This window comes from Zootoca vivipara, chromosome 7, assembly GCF_963506605.1.
Source record: "Zootoca vivipara chromosome 7, rZooViv1.1, whole genome shotgun sequence".
Classification (NCBI taxonomy): domain Eukaryota; kingdom Metazoa; phylum Chordata; class Lepidosauria; order Squamata; family Lacertidae; genus Zootoca; species Zootoca vivipara.
Window position 1 is genome coordinate 2,198,978 of NC_083282.1, and position 15,268 is coordinate 2,214,245.

Below are 15,268 nucleotides of genomic sequence, written 5' to 3' on the forward strand. Positions count from 1 at the left end.
TGAGGAGCAGGGTGGCCTGTGAATGGCCTCTAGAGTGTAGGGGCCAGCCCTCTATGACCCCTTACTACATGAGCACTTCCTTTGTGCCCTCTTAGCAGGTAGGCGTGAGAGTGTGATATTTTGATTGATCAAATTACACACAGAAGGGCCTGTGGCCCTCTCTTCCAGCATTGTAGCCCTGGTGCAAGTTGCCTCCTTCCCCGGGCTTTGAACCTCTGAGCAAAAGATGCCCGGAGATCCCATTGTGGTCAGAACTCTTGCAACCTATCTAGCTTCACCCTCACCCTGGTGGCTCCCCTTTTCTTTGAATGAGCAAGCTGTGCCCTCTGTCCCTGCCAATGGCACCCCATTCATTTTGTCTTGCAGAACTTGCCCATTGTGAAAAGGGGGCCTGCCTACCTGTGAAATCATTGCTCTTGCTCTCAACCCCTAGACATCACTAGCTGGTGACTTAAGAGGTATTATCACAAGCAGTGAGAAGCAAGAGACTGGATGAGAAGAGCTCTTGCTTTCCTTAGTGTTTGTCTCTGATTCTCTCCCCCCCCCCCACCTTCTCTTACTGTTTCTAGGGAAGGGAGCTTCACAATTCTCCAGTCAAAGCTATACCAACTTTTGAGCTGATGGAATAGAACATGTAGGCAAACCCTTAGCCTCTTCTCACCTGCATAATCTGTAGGTAATTAGCTATGTTTCTTGGGGAACAGCACAATCGTTTACGTTGATTGATCCGCTCTGGAGCTCTCCTTGAGTAAGTATTAGATGCACCATAAAAGAACATTCGTTCTATCAAGGATAGATAAGTACAGAGTGGATAAGTGCATCATTTTAGGTCAGGGGCAACACATTCCGGTGTGTCATGTAGGAGGGGTGTAGTGTAGACCCTCCTTTACCTTCAGAACAAGGCAGCACCCACAAGGTGCTGTTTTTCTTACCTTTGTCCTCAGAGATGACCTGCACCAGTTCATAATCCTGTGCAGGGTCAGACTCCAGATTGTGTTTCAGCATCGCTCTCTGGATGACGGCTGGAGTCTTGTCTTGGCTAGTCAACTGGAAAGAAGAATTTGCATTAAGGCCAGCATGCTCTCAGAAGCAGAACTTGAAGCAGGCTTTAATTATCTGTTCCCTATTATCAGCACACAAGGTATTAAAATGACTCTTTCTGAAATGAAATGTTAGCTATGGCTTAAACCTTCAGGTGGCAGTGACCTGTGACAACACTTTGTTGAGAAGAAAAGATCGCATCCCAGTGTAGACACTCTCGTCCCCACAAACAAGTCTATTTCCGGAGCCAGTGTTTATGGAAGCATATGACGTCAATCCAGCTATGAGCTGTTCAAACAAATGCTTACCAAACTATGGTATGAAAGTGTGGTTTGAAAAATTAAGTCACCTTGTTGGAGGTGGGGGGAACCTTCGGCCCACAGACCAAATGTCTCCCCATTTAGTTCACAATGTCATTTCCCCCCCCCCCCAATCACACCTATTATATGTGACAACACATACAGAGCAGGCAGGGATGTCATTGGGTCCTATGACTGAAAAGCAGGATTGAACTCCCTGCACATCAGCTGATGAGTTCAAGCCTGCTGGCACACCATGTCCCCCCTTGTTCACTCACCTGTCCATCAGCTGATATCACTATGGTGGGTGGGTGGTCCCACCACCTGTCAAAGCTAGCCTGTGGGGTGGGGAGAGGCAAAACTCTGGCCCACAAGGCCAAAATGGTTCCTGATCCCTGCTGTACATTATCCACTCCCCCTATATTGTTATTTTGTGGTGTAATCCCATGCAGCAGGATTTCCCAGAAGCATTGCCACTCCTTGGAAAGCACAGTTCCATCCCTGAGTCCTGACTGAGAGAGCAAAGGGAAAGGCCAGGTGCTGGCAGGCAATACAGAGTGGGCTATTCTGCAACTGCGCCAGAGATCTCTTGTGTTGGGGGGTGGCTATGGGTACACGTGAGGCTTCATTTCATTCTAGGGAAACCGCAGCATCCAAGGTCTCTGGAAAACTGACCCAGGCCAATTTCTGACTAATTAGAAAACACTAATTACCTCTTAGATTTTTATTTAACCACTCTTCTGTTAAGTGGCTTTGTTCAGCAAGCAGAGCGTGGTTCTGTGCACAGAAGAACTCTTTTTAAGATGCAGCTTTCTATGTACTCCAGACTCCTGGTTCACCATTTTAGTAATAGTAGCTGTAGCAGCAGTAGTAGTATCCTGGTTCACCATTTTAGTAATAGTAGCTGTAGCAGCAGTAGTAGTATCCTGCCCTTCATCTCGGGGGGGGGGGGGTTCACAGCACAATCACAAAATGTTTGTTCAAAGAGCTTGAAAAAACACATAGCAACTTTGCTCCTCAAGAGGGAGAAAGAAAAAGCTTTGACTTTTTGGCTTTCTCAGTCCTGGTGTGGCTGCGTTATGGTGCCGGAGCTGGTACCAGGCAAGGAGACTTTTTTAAAATGGAAAGTGGAGCAAAGTTATACCTAAAAAAACAAATGCACACAGAGCGTCTTAGTTTAAGTTAAGCACAGAATGTAGGAACATAAGGAGCTGCCTTTTACAGAGTCAGGCCACTGGTCCATCCAGTTCTCCAAGGTTTTGGAAGGGAGCCTTATCCAGCCCTATCTAGAGAACCTGAGGCTATTTGCATGAAAAGCACATGCTCCACCACTGATTGGACTGAAATCAACCTGGAAGGAAGCCACCCCGACATCCATTACCTACCACAATGCTCTTGTACATGTTACCATTACTGTCTTCTACACTGATGCGAATGATGCAGGTGTCTTCGTTCTGCTGATTGTAAACGGGAGGCGAGACGGTTGAGGTAATGGAGGTGACTGAGATGGAGCGTTTGTGCATTCTGGGGTTGCTGACCAGTAAAGGAGGCGACGAGAGGGCATTGGTGAAGGATGACAACCCTGATGAAGATGTGTCCATCGAGTGGATAGAGGAACAAGAGGAGGAGGATTCAGAGAGCTAAGGGGGAAATCGCAAAATAAGAATAGATCACAAACCTAACATGACTCTGAATAGATCACAAACCTAACATGAGTGTGATGCAGCAGCAAAAAAAGCTAATCCTATTCTAGACTGCATCAACATAAGTCTAGTGTCCAGATGAAGGGAAGTGTTAGTCCTGTTCTATTCTGCCTTATTCTGCTCTATTCAAGCCACACCTGGAGTCCTGTGTCCAGCTCTGGGCACCACAGTTTAAGAATCATAGAGTTGGAAGAGAACACAAGGGCCATCCAGTCCAACCCTCTGCCAAGCAGGAAACACCATCAAAGCATTCTTGACATATGGCTGTCAAGCCTCTGCTTAAAGACCTCCAAAGAAGGAGACTCCACCACACTCCTTGGCAGCAAATTCCACTGCCGAACAGCTCTTACTGTCAGGAAGTTCTTCCTAATGTTTAGGTGGAATCTTCTTTCTTGTTGTTTGAATCCATTGCTCCGTGTCCGCTTCTCTGGAGCAGCAGAAAACAATCTTTCACCCTCCTCTATATGACATCCTTTTATGTATTTGAACATGGCTATCATATCACCCCTTAACCTTCTCTTTTCCAGGCTAAACATACCCAGCTCCCTAAGCCGTTCCTCATAGGATATTGGCAAGCTGGAACTTGTGCAGAGGAGGGTGACCAAAATGATCCAGGGTCTGGAAACCAAATCTTATAAAGAATGCTTGAGGGAGTTGGGTATGTTTAGCCTGGAGAAGAGGAGGCTGAGAGGAGATATGATAGACATCATCAAATATCTCAAGGGCTGTTACATGGAAGATGGTGCAAGTCCCCCCCCCTCCTGCTCCAGAGGGTAGGACTTGAACCAATGGCTTCAAGTTACATGAAAGGCGATTCTAAGTAATCTTCAGGAAGAACTTGATGAGAAGAGCTTTTCGACAGAGGACTCTCCCACAAGAAGTGGACTTTCTTCCCTTCTATTTTAAAAAATGTTACTGCTGCTACCAACAAGTTTATGGGAATTTGGTAGGCTCTGTAAAAATGTTTTCTTGCCAACCCATCTAATGAGTGAATATCACAATTTTCTTGGGTAGCTGGAAAGTTTACATTGACCTCCTGTTCTTCAAAGTTGAAGGGAGAAATGATCACTGAGCCTTTTAGACCTGTATCTCTAGCTACCATTCATATTAAACTTTTGCCTGGAGAAGAGCCATTACAGAACCTAAGATGGCTTTTGGATTTATATAATTATCCAATAATAACAAACTATCAACACTCTTAAAGGGCACTGCAAATTTCTTTCCTGCATTTAGAAGAGCAGGCCAGCAGATGGCAGCAGATTCAAAGATGTTCTGGAAGCATCTTGCAAAGGAGCTCTCCCACCTGCAGGAGAGCATCTTGCTCAGGTCTTCAGGGATTTCAGTGGGCATGACTTTGCATATAGCTAGAAACTTAGCCATTGTCCATAAAAATAGAAGCCTTACGAGTTTCCCCAGGGCTCAACTATTTGAGGCTCTTTAATGAATTTTACAATGCCACAAGGTGCACAGCAAAAAAAAAATGTTGGGGTGGGATTGAGACAAGGAGGAAGGTGATGGAAGCAAGAGAGAACAGGGGAATTAAACACTCTCAGTTCAGTTACGCATAGGGTGGCCCACACACCATGCCTTTAAAGCACCTTTGATGAGTCCCAAGAAACTTCTTCCAAATTAGGAGTGGCTGAAGCATTTTGGCTTGGGGGACCATGCCCATGCCAAGGTCCACCCTTTAAGAGCTACGTGCAGGCAGAGGGCATGGACAAAACATAAAGCGGCATCTTATCACAGTAGGTGTGGCCTCTCTGCAGTTCCTTCAACCACACACTGACTGACAAACATAGACACCACTCTCACACAGCACTGGGCTTGCAGGAGAGATTTAAACCCCTCCCCTCAGCCCAGTGCTCTTATGAGGGGGAAGATGGCAGCTGGCAGGCCTACCACCCCTACTAGAAATTAAGAGCAGTCGCCTCTGGACATTGGCAAATACATACTTTCTTCTGGGGGTCATCAGGAGTGTCTGTGGGAGAGATGCAGATGCCCTCAGTCTCTGAATGGTTGGAATCACAAGACGATACGCTGACGGAATCCATGCTTTCGCCGGAGCTCCCGCTTGGTGTGGATTTGGGCTGGTCTTTGGTCGGGGGGCTGTTGGCAATTAGGTCAGATCCCAGAAATAACCTGGCAAAAAGCAAGTGAGCAAATGAAAGGGCAGCAAGTAGAGATGCTGCACACCTCTAAGGTATCCCCCAATAACTCAGCCCATAAATCAGATACCGCTATTAGGGCCAATCCCTTCTATCCCCAAACAGTACATTCAGGGTGTGAATTGAAGCCCTAGAGAATGGGCCTGTACAACTTGTGGCCTACTAGGCCAGAGACATTCTCCTCAACAAACGATCAGTATGACACTCAAAGAGAAAAAACTTATTTTCAGGGGACACTGAACTCCAGCTAGACTTCATCATATCTGTTAAGATTCAAAACATGTCTGTTGGAGATGTAAAGTTATGAATACATATATTTTGACCATCCCCTAAAATGATATTGTTCTGGTGTGTTGTATTAGGTGAAACTGACTGCATTGCAGGATATACTCTGCCAATAAATCCACTACTGAGTTTTGTAAAGGATCATGTCCTCTTAGAACACAGAGAAATGATAACATGCCATATGGCAATTGGATATAATAACTGCAGGGAAATGAATGCTCCTGCACTAGATGATTGCATTATAGTGGTCTAGAAAGGTGTCCAAATGATAAGACTAACATAAATTAAGAGAAACAAAATTTTAAAAAATCCTTCCAGTAGCACCTTAGAGACCAACTAAGTTTGTCATTGGTATGAGCTTCGAACAACACCATCACTGGCCCCAACAACATCAAACGATTTAATTGTTCATCTTCTAACATTGTGTATGCCATCAAATGCCAACAGTGCCCTTCAGCTCTCTATATTGGACAAACAGGCCGAACCCTACACCAAAGGATAGGTAAAGGTAAAGAGACCCTTGACCATTACGTTCAGTCGTGGACGACTCTGGGGTTGCAGCGCTCATCTTGCTTTAGTGGCCAAGGGAGCCGGTGTACAGCTTCCGGGTCATGTGGCCAGCATGACAAAGCTGCTTCTGGCGAACCAGAGCAGCACACGGAAATGCCATTTACCTTCCCGCCGGAGTGGTACTGATTTATCTACTTGCAGTTCGTGCTTTCGAACTGCTAGGTTGGCAGGAGCAGGGACTGGGCAACGGGAGCTCACCCCATCACGGGGATTTGAACCACCAACCTTCTGATCGGCAAGCCCTAGGCTCTGTGGTTTAACCCACAGCGCCACCCGCGTCCCTTCCGCCAAAGGATAAATGGACATAAATCTGACATCAGGAATCACAAGGCAGAGAAACCAGTAGGAGAACACTTCAATCTCCCAGAACATTCTATACAAGATCTCAAAGTAGTACCGGTATCATATTACAAAAGAATTTCAGAAATAGACTGGAAAGACAAGTTGCTGAATTGCAACTTATTACCAAACTTAAAACCATGGAGAGACCTGGTCTGAATAGACATTGGATTCTTATCTCATTATACATGATAAAGCTATTTTTAGCCATCTCACCCCTTGCTTTTTCCTGTAAGACCAATTGCAGTCGTTAACTCTCATCAACAGGTTTACCACACCTATCAGCCAATCACCCATTCCCACCCCCCTTCTGAGTAATACCCCTCCCCACCCTCTCACTATATATAAGGGTCTGGTGACTTCTGTTTCAGTGTATCTGAAGAAGTGTGCATGCACACTGTCACAGTGGCCGGAGTGGGCTACTTCAGAGTAACGACTCTACACAGCTCTGCATTTTATCTTTTATTGGTGCTGCGTATTTACAGTGCTGAAGGCAATGCTATTTACAAGGACACATCTTCTCAGCTTGAATCAGAACCTCCGAATGGCGTTTGGCGCGTTTTTCTCCAGCATAACAACTTTGGTAGACCCATCCTCTTCCCTCTCCGCTTTCTGCGCAATTCCAGAGTTGGGGGGATGGGTCTCCCCCCCTTGCTTGCCCCTTCCTGTCCCACCTGGGACCCTGGCTCCGCTACCTTGTCTGAGCCTCGGACACGACTTCCTGCTTCCCCACTGGAATCGGAACTCTCCCTGCTTTCCCCTGCGCTCGGGGATGGGCTTGAACTCAGGAGGGGAGGGACTTCGCGATATCCCCTGTCCCTCACATCCATCCCCCTCCCAAGCTCCCCTTCTCCCCTCCCAGGGGGCTCCCCGGGTGTCGGTGACGACTGAAAGCCTAAAAACTCTGTGCTTTCCGAGCCCGTAGGTGTGAACACCTCCCCCCAGTCCTGCGAGCTCCCTCCTTCCGCCTGGGAGGACTGAAATCCCAAAAAGTCCGTGGCGTCAGAGCTGGTGGGGGTAAAAATACGCTGCCAGTCTGCCTCTTCCTCTGACAGGGTGGACATACTTCTTCCTCCTGGTCCTCAAACTCCGCTTCCCATCCCCATGGTGAACTGCTCTCCAGTACTTCCCCCCCTCCCCCTCCCCCTCCCTTTCCATGTGCCAGGGCTTGGGTCTGTGTGGGAAGAGGGCGTGAAATTCTTCCACCAAGAAGTCCTCCTGTATCTGAGTGGCCGGGACCCATTCATTCTGGGAAGGCGGGGCATCCTCCCATGCCATGAGGTACTCCAGGCCCCCCACCCCTCTCCTTGAATCAAGGATGGCCGTGGCCTCATTGAGTTGCTCCCTGCCTCCCCTCTTCCCCCCTCCCTCGGGGGTCTGTTCGCTGTCTCGGAGCCTGCTGCTTTCCCTGTACAGCGACAGCAGCGATCTATGAAATACTGGATGCACCCTCATGTCCTCTGGCAGTGCCAGCCTGAAGGCAACCGGGTTGACCTGTTGCGTGACTGTGAAGGGGCCCAGCCGTCTGGGTGCCAGCTTTTTGCACCTCCCTCTGGTGGGAAGGCCCTCCGAGGACAACCAAACCTTGTCCCCCACCCTGATGACCTCCCCTTGTCGCCTGTGGCGATCTGCCCCCTTCTTGTACGCTTCCTTGGCTCTCTCCAAGTGTTCTCTGAGCTGCTGGTGCACCGTCTCCAGTTCCTCTGCCCAATCCTCTGCCTGTGGGCCCTCCTCCTCCTCCTCCTCCCCCTCCCTCTCCGGGAAAGATCTGAGGTCGCGCCCGTAGTTGGCCTTAAAGGGCGACACCCCTGTGGAGACGTGCACTGCATTGTTGTAGGCAAATTCTGCCAGTGGCAGGCGATCCACCCAGTCCGTTTGCCTCTGGCTGACGTAGCATCTCAGGTACTGCTGCAGAATGGCGTTGACCCTCTCCGCCTGTCCATTGGTCTGCGGGTGCCGAGCCGTCGACAAGCTGACCTCCACCTGCAGGAGGTTCATGAGCCGCCTCCAGAACCTGGAAACAAATTGGCGGCCTCGATTCGAAATAACTCTTAAAGGTAATCCATGCAGTCTGAATACGTGGTCAACAAACAGTTTGGCTGTCTCTTCTGCAGAGACCGCCCTGGCACACGGTATAAAATGGCACATTTTGGACATGAGGTCCACCACCACCAACACTGCGGTCTTGCCCCTGGACGACGGCAGGTCTGTGATGAAGTCCATGGACACTACTTCCCACGGCCTGTGCGGTGTGGCTAATGGCTCCAGCAACCCTGCTGGTGGTGCTCTGACCACCTTTGCTCGCTGGCAGGTGTCACAGCCCCTTACATAGTCCCGAACATCTTCCCGCACCCCTGGGCACCAGAAGTGTCTCATGACTAGGTGAGTGGTTTTGTCCCTTCCAAAATGACCCGCCGTCGGGTTGTCGTGCATCTGCTTGAGGACCTTACCTCTGAGCTGGTTGGTGGGCAGGTACAGGGCTCCCCTGTAAAAAAGGAGCCCCCCGCGTTCTGCAAAGTCTTTTGCTTGATCCCTCCCCCCTCGCAGCTCTCTGAAGATGCGGGTGGCAAACTCATCTGCTGCCGTCAGTGCTGTGAGTTCTGCCTCGCTCACCACTGCTGCTCTTCAGGACCATGCTGATGGGGGGAAAATGTGCCGGGGTGCTGGTGGCAACTCCTCCTCCATGTACTCCGGCTTGCGGGAGAGGGCATCCGCCCTGACGTTCTGCTCCCCCGGTATGTAGTGGATGGAGAAGTTGAAGTGCGAGAAGAACTCTACCCACCGTATCTGCCGCTGGTTGAGCACCCTGGCTGTTCTCCAGAACTCCAGGTTTTTGTGGTCTGTGCACACCTGAATGGGGTGCTTGGCGCCCACCAGGAAATGTCTCCAGTGTTTAAACGCAGAATGGATCGCGAGAAGTTCCTTATCAAACACCGTGTAGTTACGTTCTGGCTGTGTCAGCTTTCTGGAGAAAAAGGCACAGGGTCTCCACTCTCTGTTGGCATCCAGTTGCAACAGGATCACTCCCAAAGCCCTGTCTGAAGCGTCGGTTTCCACGCGTAGGGGCGCATCCTGCACCACGTGGAACAGGTTCTGGTCTGAAGCGAACACCCTCTTGAGGCTTTCGAACGCTGCTTGCGCCTCCTGTGTCCACCTGAACTTCTGCTTGCCTCTTAGGCAGTCAGTGATGGGAGCCGTTACCCGCGAGAAGTTCTTGATGAACTTCCTGTAGAAGTTGGCGAAGCCTAGTAGGCGTTGGGCATCTTTGCGCGTCCTGGGGCTGTGCCAGTCCAGGATGGCCTGCACCTTGTCCTTGTCCATCGCTAGCCCCTCGTCTGACAGTTTGTAGCCCAGGAAATCCACCGCTTTGGTGTGAAACTTGCACTTCTCCAGCTTCACATACAGGTGGTGCTCCTTAAGGCGCTGCAACACCTCCCTGACATCCTTTACATGCTGCACTGGGTCATTGGAGTAAATAAGGATGTCATCTAGGAAGACCAAGCAGTTCTTGAAGAGGAGGGACCCCAGGACGTGGTGCATGAAGGCCTGGAAGCATGCTGAGCCCCCTTGCAAACCGAAGGGCATCACCAGATATTCAAAAGAGCCCAGAGGCGTGAACATCGTGGTCTTCCACTCATCGCCTTCCCGGATCCTGATCAAGTTGTACGCCCCCCTCAGGTCGAGCTTGGTGAAGATCTTGCCCCTGCGTGCCGCTGTCAGCAGATCGTCCACTCTGGGCATTGGGAAAGCCACCGGTTCTGTCATGTTGTTCAGGCGCCTAAAATCCACCACCAGACGGCGCTGTTGCGTGTCTTTCTTGTCCACCCAGAAGACCGGGCTGCCCCCTGCTGCCTTGCTTTCTCTGATGAACCCCCTCTTGAGGTTCTTGTCTATAAACGCACGCAGATCCTCCAGCTCCTGATCTGACATGGAGTACAGCTTGGCTGGGGGTAGCGTGGCCCCCGGCACCAGGTTGATCTGGCAGTCAAACGACCTGTGCGGGGGTAGGTGGTTGGATTCCGCTTCACTGAAGACCTCCTGCAGGTCCCAGTACGGCTTGGGTATCGCCTCACCCCCCTTGACGTGCATGGTGGCCACCGTGGCTATTGGAGGCCCCTCCCCTGGTTGGTGCTGCATGCAATATTCCAGACAAAAGTCCGATCCAAACGTGATGCATCTCTGGTGCCAACTGATGGAGGGGTCATGGCGCGCCAGCCAGCTCATGCCCAAGACGATGGGGGGGTCTGAGATGGTGGTGACGTTGAATGCCAGTGTCTCTGAGTGTCGTCCCACCGTCATTCTCATGGGGGGGGGGTCTGGTGGGTGATGGCCCCTCCCAGCAACTCCCTGCCGTCAATGGTGGAGACGTGCAGGGGAAAATCCAGCTGCAGAAGTTGGATCTGGTGCGCTTCTGCAAAGTTTCTCGAAAAGAATTTGGCAGAGGCACCTGAGTCGATTAACGCGAGGACCGTCAGGGGATACCCATTAGGGAGCGTTAGCGTCACTTCTAGAACCACCCCTGCTCTGGGGGGGGGTGGGCTGGCGCTGCTCCTCGCTGTGCGGGTGGGTGGGCTGGGGCTGTTGTTTGCCGATTGCGCCTGGCTGCTGCCCCTTGTCTCCTGCAGCCAGGCTTTCTCGTTTCCCTGCTGTGGTGCTGCATCAGTGGGGGAGGGCACAACCGTTCCCGCCTTTCCTTGCCATTCCCTGCGATGTGGGCAGTCTCTGACGAGATGCTGAGGGGAGTTGCAGAGAAAGCAATTCCCGCCTCTTCCCTCCTTGCGTCTTGGCGCCGCTGGGGTTTGAAAAGCCCCCCCCCCGCGCGCTATCAATTTGCATGGGTTCCTGGTCTTGGCTGGCCCCTGGCATGGCCTGAGATGGCTGTTGGGGGAGTGGCTTCTCCTGCGACCGTGGGAACCAAGCTCGCTTTGCGCGCATTGACTGCTTGTCGTTCCATCGGGATTCCTGTCTCACCCCCACCGCCAGAGCCGCTTTGCTCAGCTGATCCATATTACTGGGCTTTGGACCTCTCGAGAGCTCATCTTTCACATCCTCATGCAACCCCAGGTAGAACGCCGCTTGCATCGGAGGCGAGTTCAGTTCCCACCCCAGTCTGTGCACCAGCATGGTGAATTCCGCCCAGTATTGGCGAACTGTCCTTTTTCCTTGTCGTAAATTATGCAGTTCCTCTTTGGTCTGGTCCATATGGCTATCAGACGCATACATTGTTTTTAAAGCCCCTAAAAATAGTTTGACATCCTTCATGCAAGGATTTTTTGTCGCGATTAACGGTCTAAGCCACTCCCTGGCTGCCCCTGTAAGGTGTTCCACTATAAACGCTACTCTGTGCCCATCATCAGGGAACTCATCATGGTGCAGCTCAAGAACATACACGATCTCAGTCTCAAAGCCATGATATTCCCTCGGGTCTCCATTGAACTTGCTTACTAGGGTCCCTGCTCTCCTTCCTGGCAGCACTTGGAGTTGGGCTCCCCCTCCTCCCTTGTTTTTCTCTGCATCCAGCTTGTTCTGGAGGTCCACCGCTACCGCCCTAAACTGCTGCTCTTTCTCCTGTAGCGCTCTCACCTGTTCCGCAAGGTGTTGCCTGTCCTCCTGGACCTTCTGCGTCTCTTCTTTAGCTGCCTTTAATTCTCCCTGTGCCTGCAACGCCAGTTGCTGCAGGTCCTGCTGGGCTTTCTCTGCGATCTGCCGCCATTTCTCCGCTTCTGGCGCGCTCATCCCGGCAACTCCAAAGTAGCCCAAAAAATGATTCGGAGGTTGCTGTCACAGTGGCCGGAGTGGGCTACTTCAGAGTAACGACTCTACACAGCTCTGCATTTTATCTTTTATTGGTGCTGCGTATTTACAGTGCTGAAGGCAATGCTATTTACAAGGACACATCTTCTCAGCTTGAATCAGAACCTCCGAATGGCGTTTGGCGCGTTTTTCTCCAGCATAACAACTTTGGTAGACCCATCCTCTTCCCTCTCCGCTTTCTGCGCAATTCCGGAGTTGGGGGGACGGGTCTCCCCCCCTTGCTTGCCCCTTCCTGTCCCACCTGGGACCCTGGCTCCGCTACCTTGTCTGAGCCTCGGACACGACTTCCTGCTTCCCCACTGGAATCGGAACTCTCCCTGCTTTCCCCTGCGCTCGGGGATGGGCTTGAACTCAGGAGGGGAGGGACTTCGCGATATCCCCTGTCCCTCACACACACGAAAGCTCATACCAATGACAAACTTAGGTGGTCACTAAGGTGCTACTGGAATTATTATTTTTTATTTTGTATCAACTACGGCAGACCAACACGGCTACCTACCTGTAACAATTGGGAACACTGTAGAATAAGCTAAATCCCAGACTCTTCACCAAACAGTGAAAATCTGTAAAAATGGCTATTTCCCTCGGCTCCCCACAGGCACTATGCATTTTCAGTTTATTCTTAATTTGCTCAAACCATTTTTGTAAAAGAAATAACAACTTATGGCTGTACATGGTGCCTTGCCAAGAAGCCCTTGACAACCATCCTGGTTTCTTTGCAGTTCCCAGCAGGTAGAAAATGGGAGTTTTACTGAGCCCCTGAAGGGCTGTGGGAGGCTTGGTGAGTCACAAAGCATGTCATATATTCACTGAGAAAATGGCAAAAGACTTCTGTGGGTGTTTACACAACTGAGCCTCAAAACGCCAAGATTCCCAAAATGTTTTTAACTCAAGGTTTTCTCTTCTTCAAGCAAATTCTGTGCATTAGGACATTGCCTCTTGGATCAATCAAGTTAGAGCACAAGCCAGCTACAGTTTTGCACCTTTATGGAAGGCTGTTGTTTCAGCAAAGACATTTTAGATGCATCATCATTGCCATCATTTGAGATGATTAATCAATTATGGTGCTCAATTAAAGCTGCATCTGCACCAAGGTAAGGGAAATTCCTGATTAATTGGGGGGCCTTTTTGATCCCCTAATTCAATGAACTGATGTTGCAGTCCCGTTTTTAAGCCCCCTTTTTTGAAGGGAAAGTTAAACACATGCTTAAAGCAGTGGGATTTTAAAGTGCTGAAACTTGGGTGCATGATGGCCTTGGTTTTTAAAAATGCAAGTCCTTCTGAGCCTCAGATGCATGGACGAAGGCTTGTTTTTAAAATGGATTTAAGTAAATGTGATTCTATAAGCTAAACCATAGTTTAGCACAGATGCACAAGGTTTGTTCTTTGGCTACAGGCTGTGGTTAAGGAGGAGGGAGCTTAACCATGCTCCCAGAAACTAAACCTTGGCTTAGCTGCCATATCACACCAGGCTAAAGGAACAAGGGGAAAGAGAAGGTGGTAATTCATAGTGCTGTTCACCCAAGCCCACACCAAGGCCCTCAAGCTGTACTCACAGGCTAAGCCGCTTCACCATGCTCTTCCGAGGTTTTGGCGATGTGGTTGTTGTGTCAACAGCTGCCTCCACCTCGCAGGAGAGTGCATAGCTGCAAAATGGAGTTAGGACTACATTAAAATCTTGCTGAACGTGAAATAAAGTGCCTGAATCAAAGCAACATTTTGGCTATGAATGATTAGTATTTAATAAATTTGCACACTGCCCTTCATCCATAGATCTCAGGGTGGTTCACAGCATAAAAATGCAAGATAAAAACACAAATTACATAATAAAAACAAAAACGAAACAATTACTCTTATTAAAATTACTTGAGGCAAATGGCATAAATACTGAGTTGCATTTTTCTTTTTTGCTGCACAGTAATTCCTTTTATTATGCACGTCATCTAAACAAAATAGGACACGTTTTCTGGGGTCCAAGTTAAAAGTTAGCCAGGGTGGTATGTAACCATGCGGTCCATCATAACCCCATGGGGAGGAGATATCAATGTGACCAGGGCAGAATGGGAGCAGCTGTATAGCTGATCAAGATAACAGGTGAATGAGCACAGGCAGGTATCAGGAAGAGATCAAGACCAGTCTGGGTACCCATGCACACCAGAGACATTATTGGATGAGTTTATAAAATAGTATCTAAAACTTACTAGATATTGTACCATACACAGATAAAAATAAACAAGTCCCTACTTGTAGACTCACAATCTAAATTTTAAAAAAGGCACAAGGGGGGGGGCAGGAAAACTACATGTGAGCAAAGCTAAAAGGAACACAGGGAGTAGTAAGAAGAAAAGGTCGTCTCCACAGTAGCTAAGCCACATGTTATACATGGGTTGTATGTTGTCATATGTGCTGGCTGACCACCCTTGGCTCAGATGACTGTTGGCTAATAGTCAAAAACTACAGATTTTACTTTAGTGGGTCATTTCAGAATTAACAAAGGACTGTTAATGTGTCCTGATGGCTTAGAACAGGCATGTCAAACCTGCGGCCCTCCAGATGTTTTGGACTACAATTCCCATCTTCCCCAACCACTGGTCCTGCTAGCTAGGGATCATGGGAGTTGTAGGCCAAAACATCTGGAGGGCCGCAGGTATGACATGCCTGGCTTAGAATCTACCCTTTAGGATGGTAACACTACTCCGAACTAGAGGGAGGAGCAGAAAAGGTCTGGAACTACATTTACAGGAGGTGGAGAAAGAGGTGGAAGTGCAGCATTGCAGCAGCTGCATAATTCTAGTTACAGGTAGGTAGTCGTGTTGGTCTGCCATAGTCGAAACAAAATGAAAAAATGAAAAAATCATTCCGGTAGCACCTTAGAGACCAATTGGTAGGAGCTTTCGTGTGCATGCAACCCTCTTCTGCATAAGTTTATCTCTAATACACTAGTGCAATATGAGCAGCTTTGTTGCCTCCTGCAGCAGTATCTATTGGTTTCCAATTACAGATTCCTGGATCATTCTTATTTCCAGTCCATAGCATATTTTGCATATGTTCA

General features: G+C 49.4%; 1 protein-coding gene across 4 annotated transcripts in view; it reads right to left on the reverse strand.

Annotated features, from left to right (window-relative positions):
- RGL1 (ral guanine nucleotide dissociation stimulator like 1) overlaps positions 1 to 15,268 on the reverse strand; it is a 122,275-nt gene that overhangs the window by 2,723 nt on the left and 104,284 nt on the right. For 3 of the 4 annotated variants that reach the window (XM_035121461.2, XM_035121463.2, XM_035121462.2), the window contains exons 14-17: positions 13,773 to 13,862; positions 4,996 to 5,182; positions 2,726 to 2,980; positions 933 to 1,047 (exon numbers count right to left, since the gene is read on the reverse strand). In XM_035121461.2, coding sequence (XP_034977352.1) covers positions 933 to 1,047; positions 2,726 to 2,980; positions 4,996 to 5,182; positions 13,773 to 13,862 — 647 coding nt within the window. Of the gene's footprint in view, positions 1 to 661; positions 784 to 932; positions 1,048 to 2,725; positions 2,981 to 4,995; positions 5,183 to 13,772; positions 13,863 to 15,268 lie in introns of all 4 variants that reach the window. The other variant, XM_035121464.2, reaches the window with a different exon arrangement.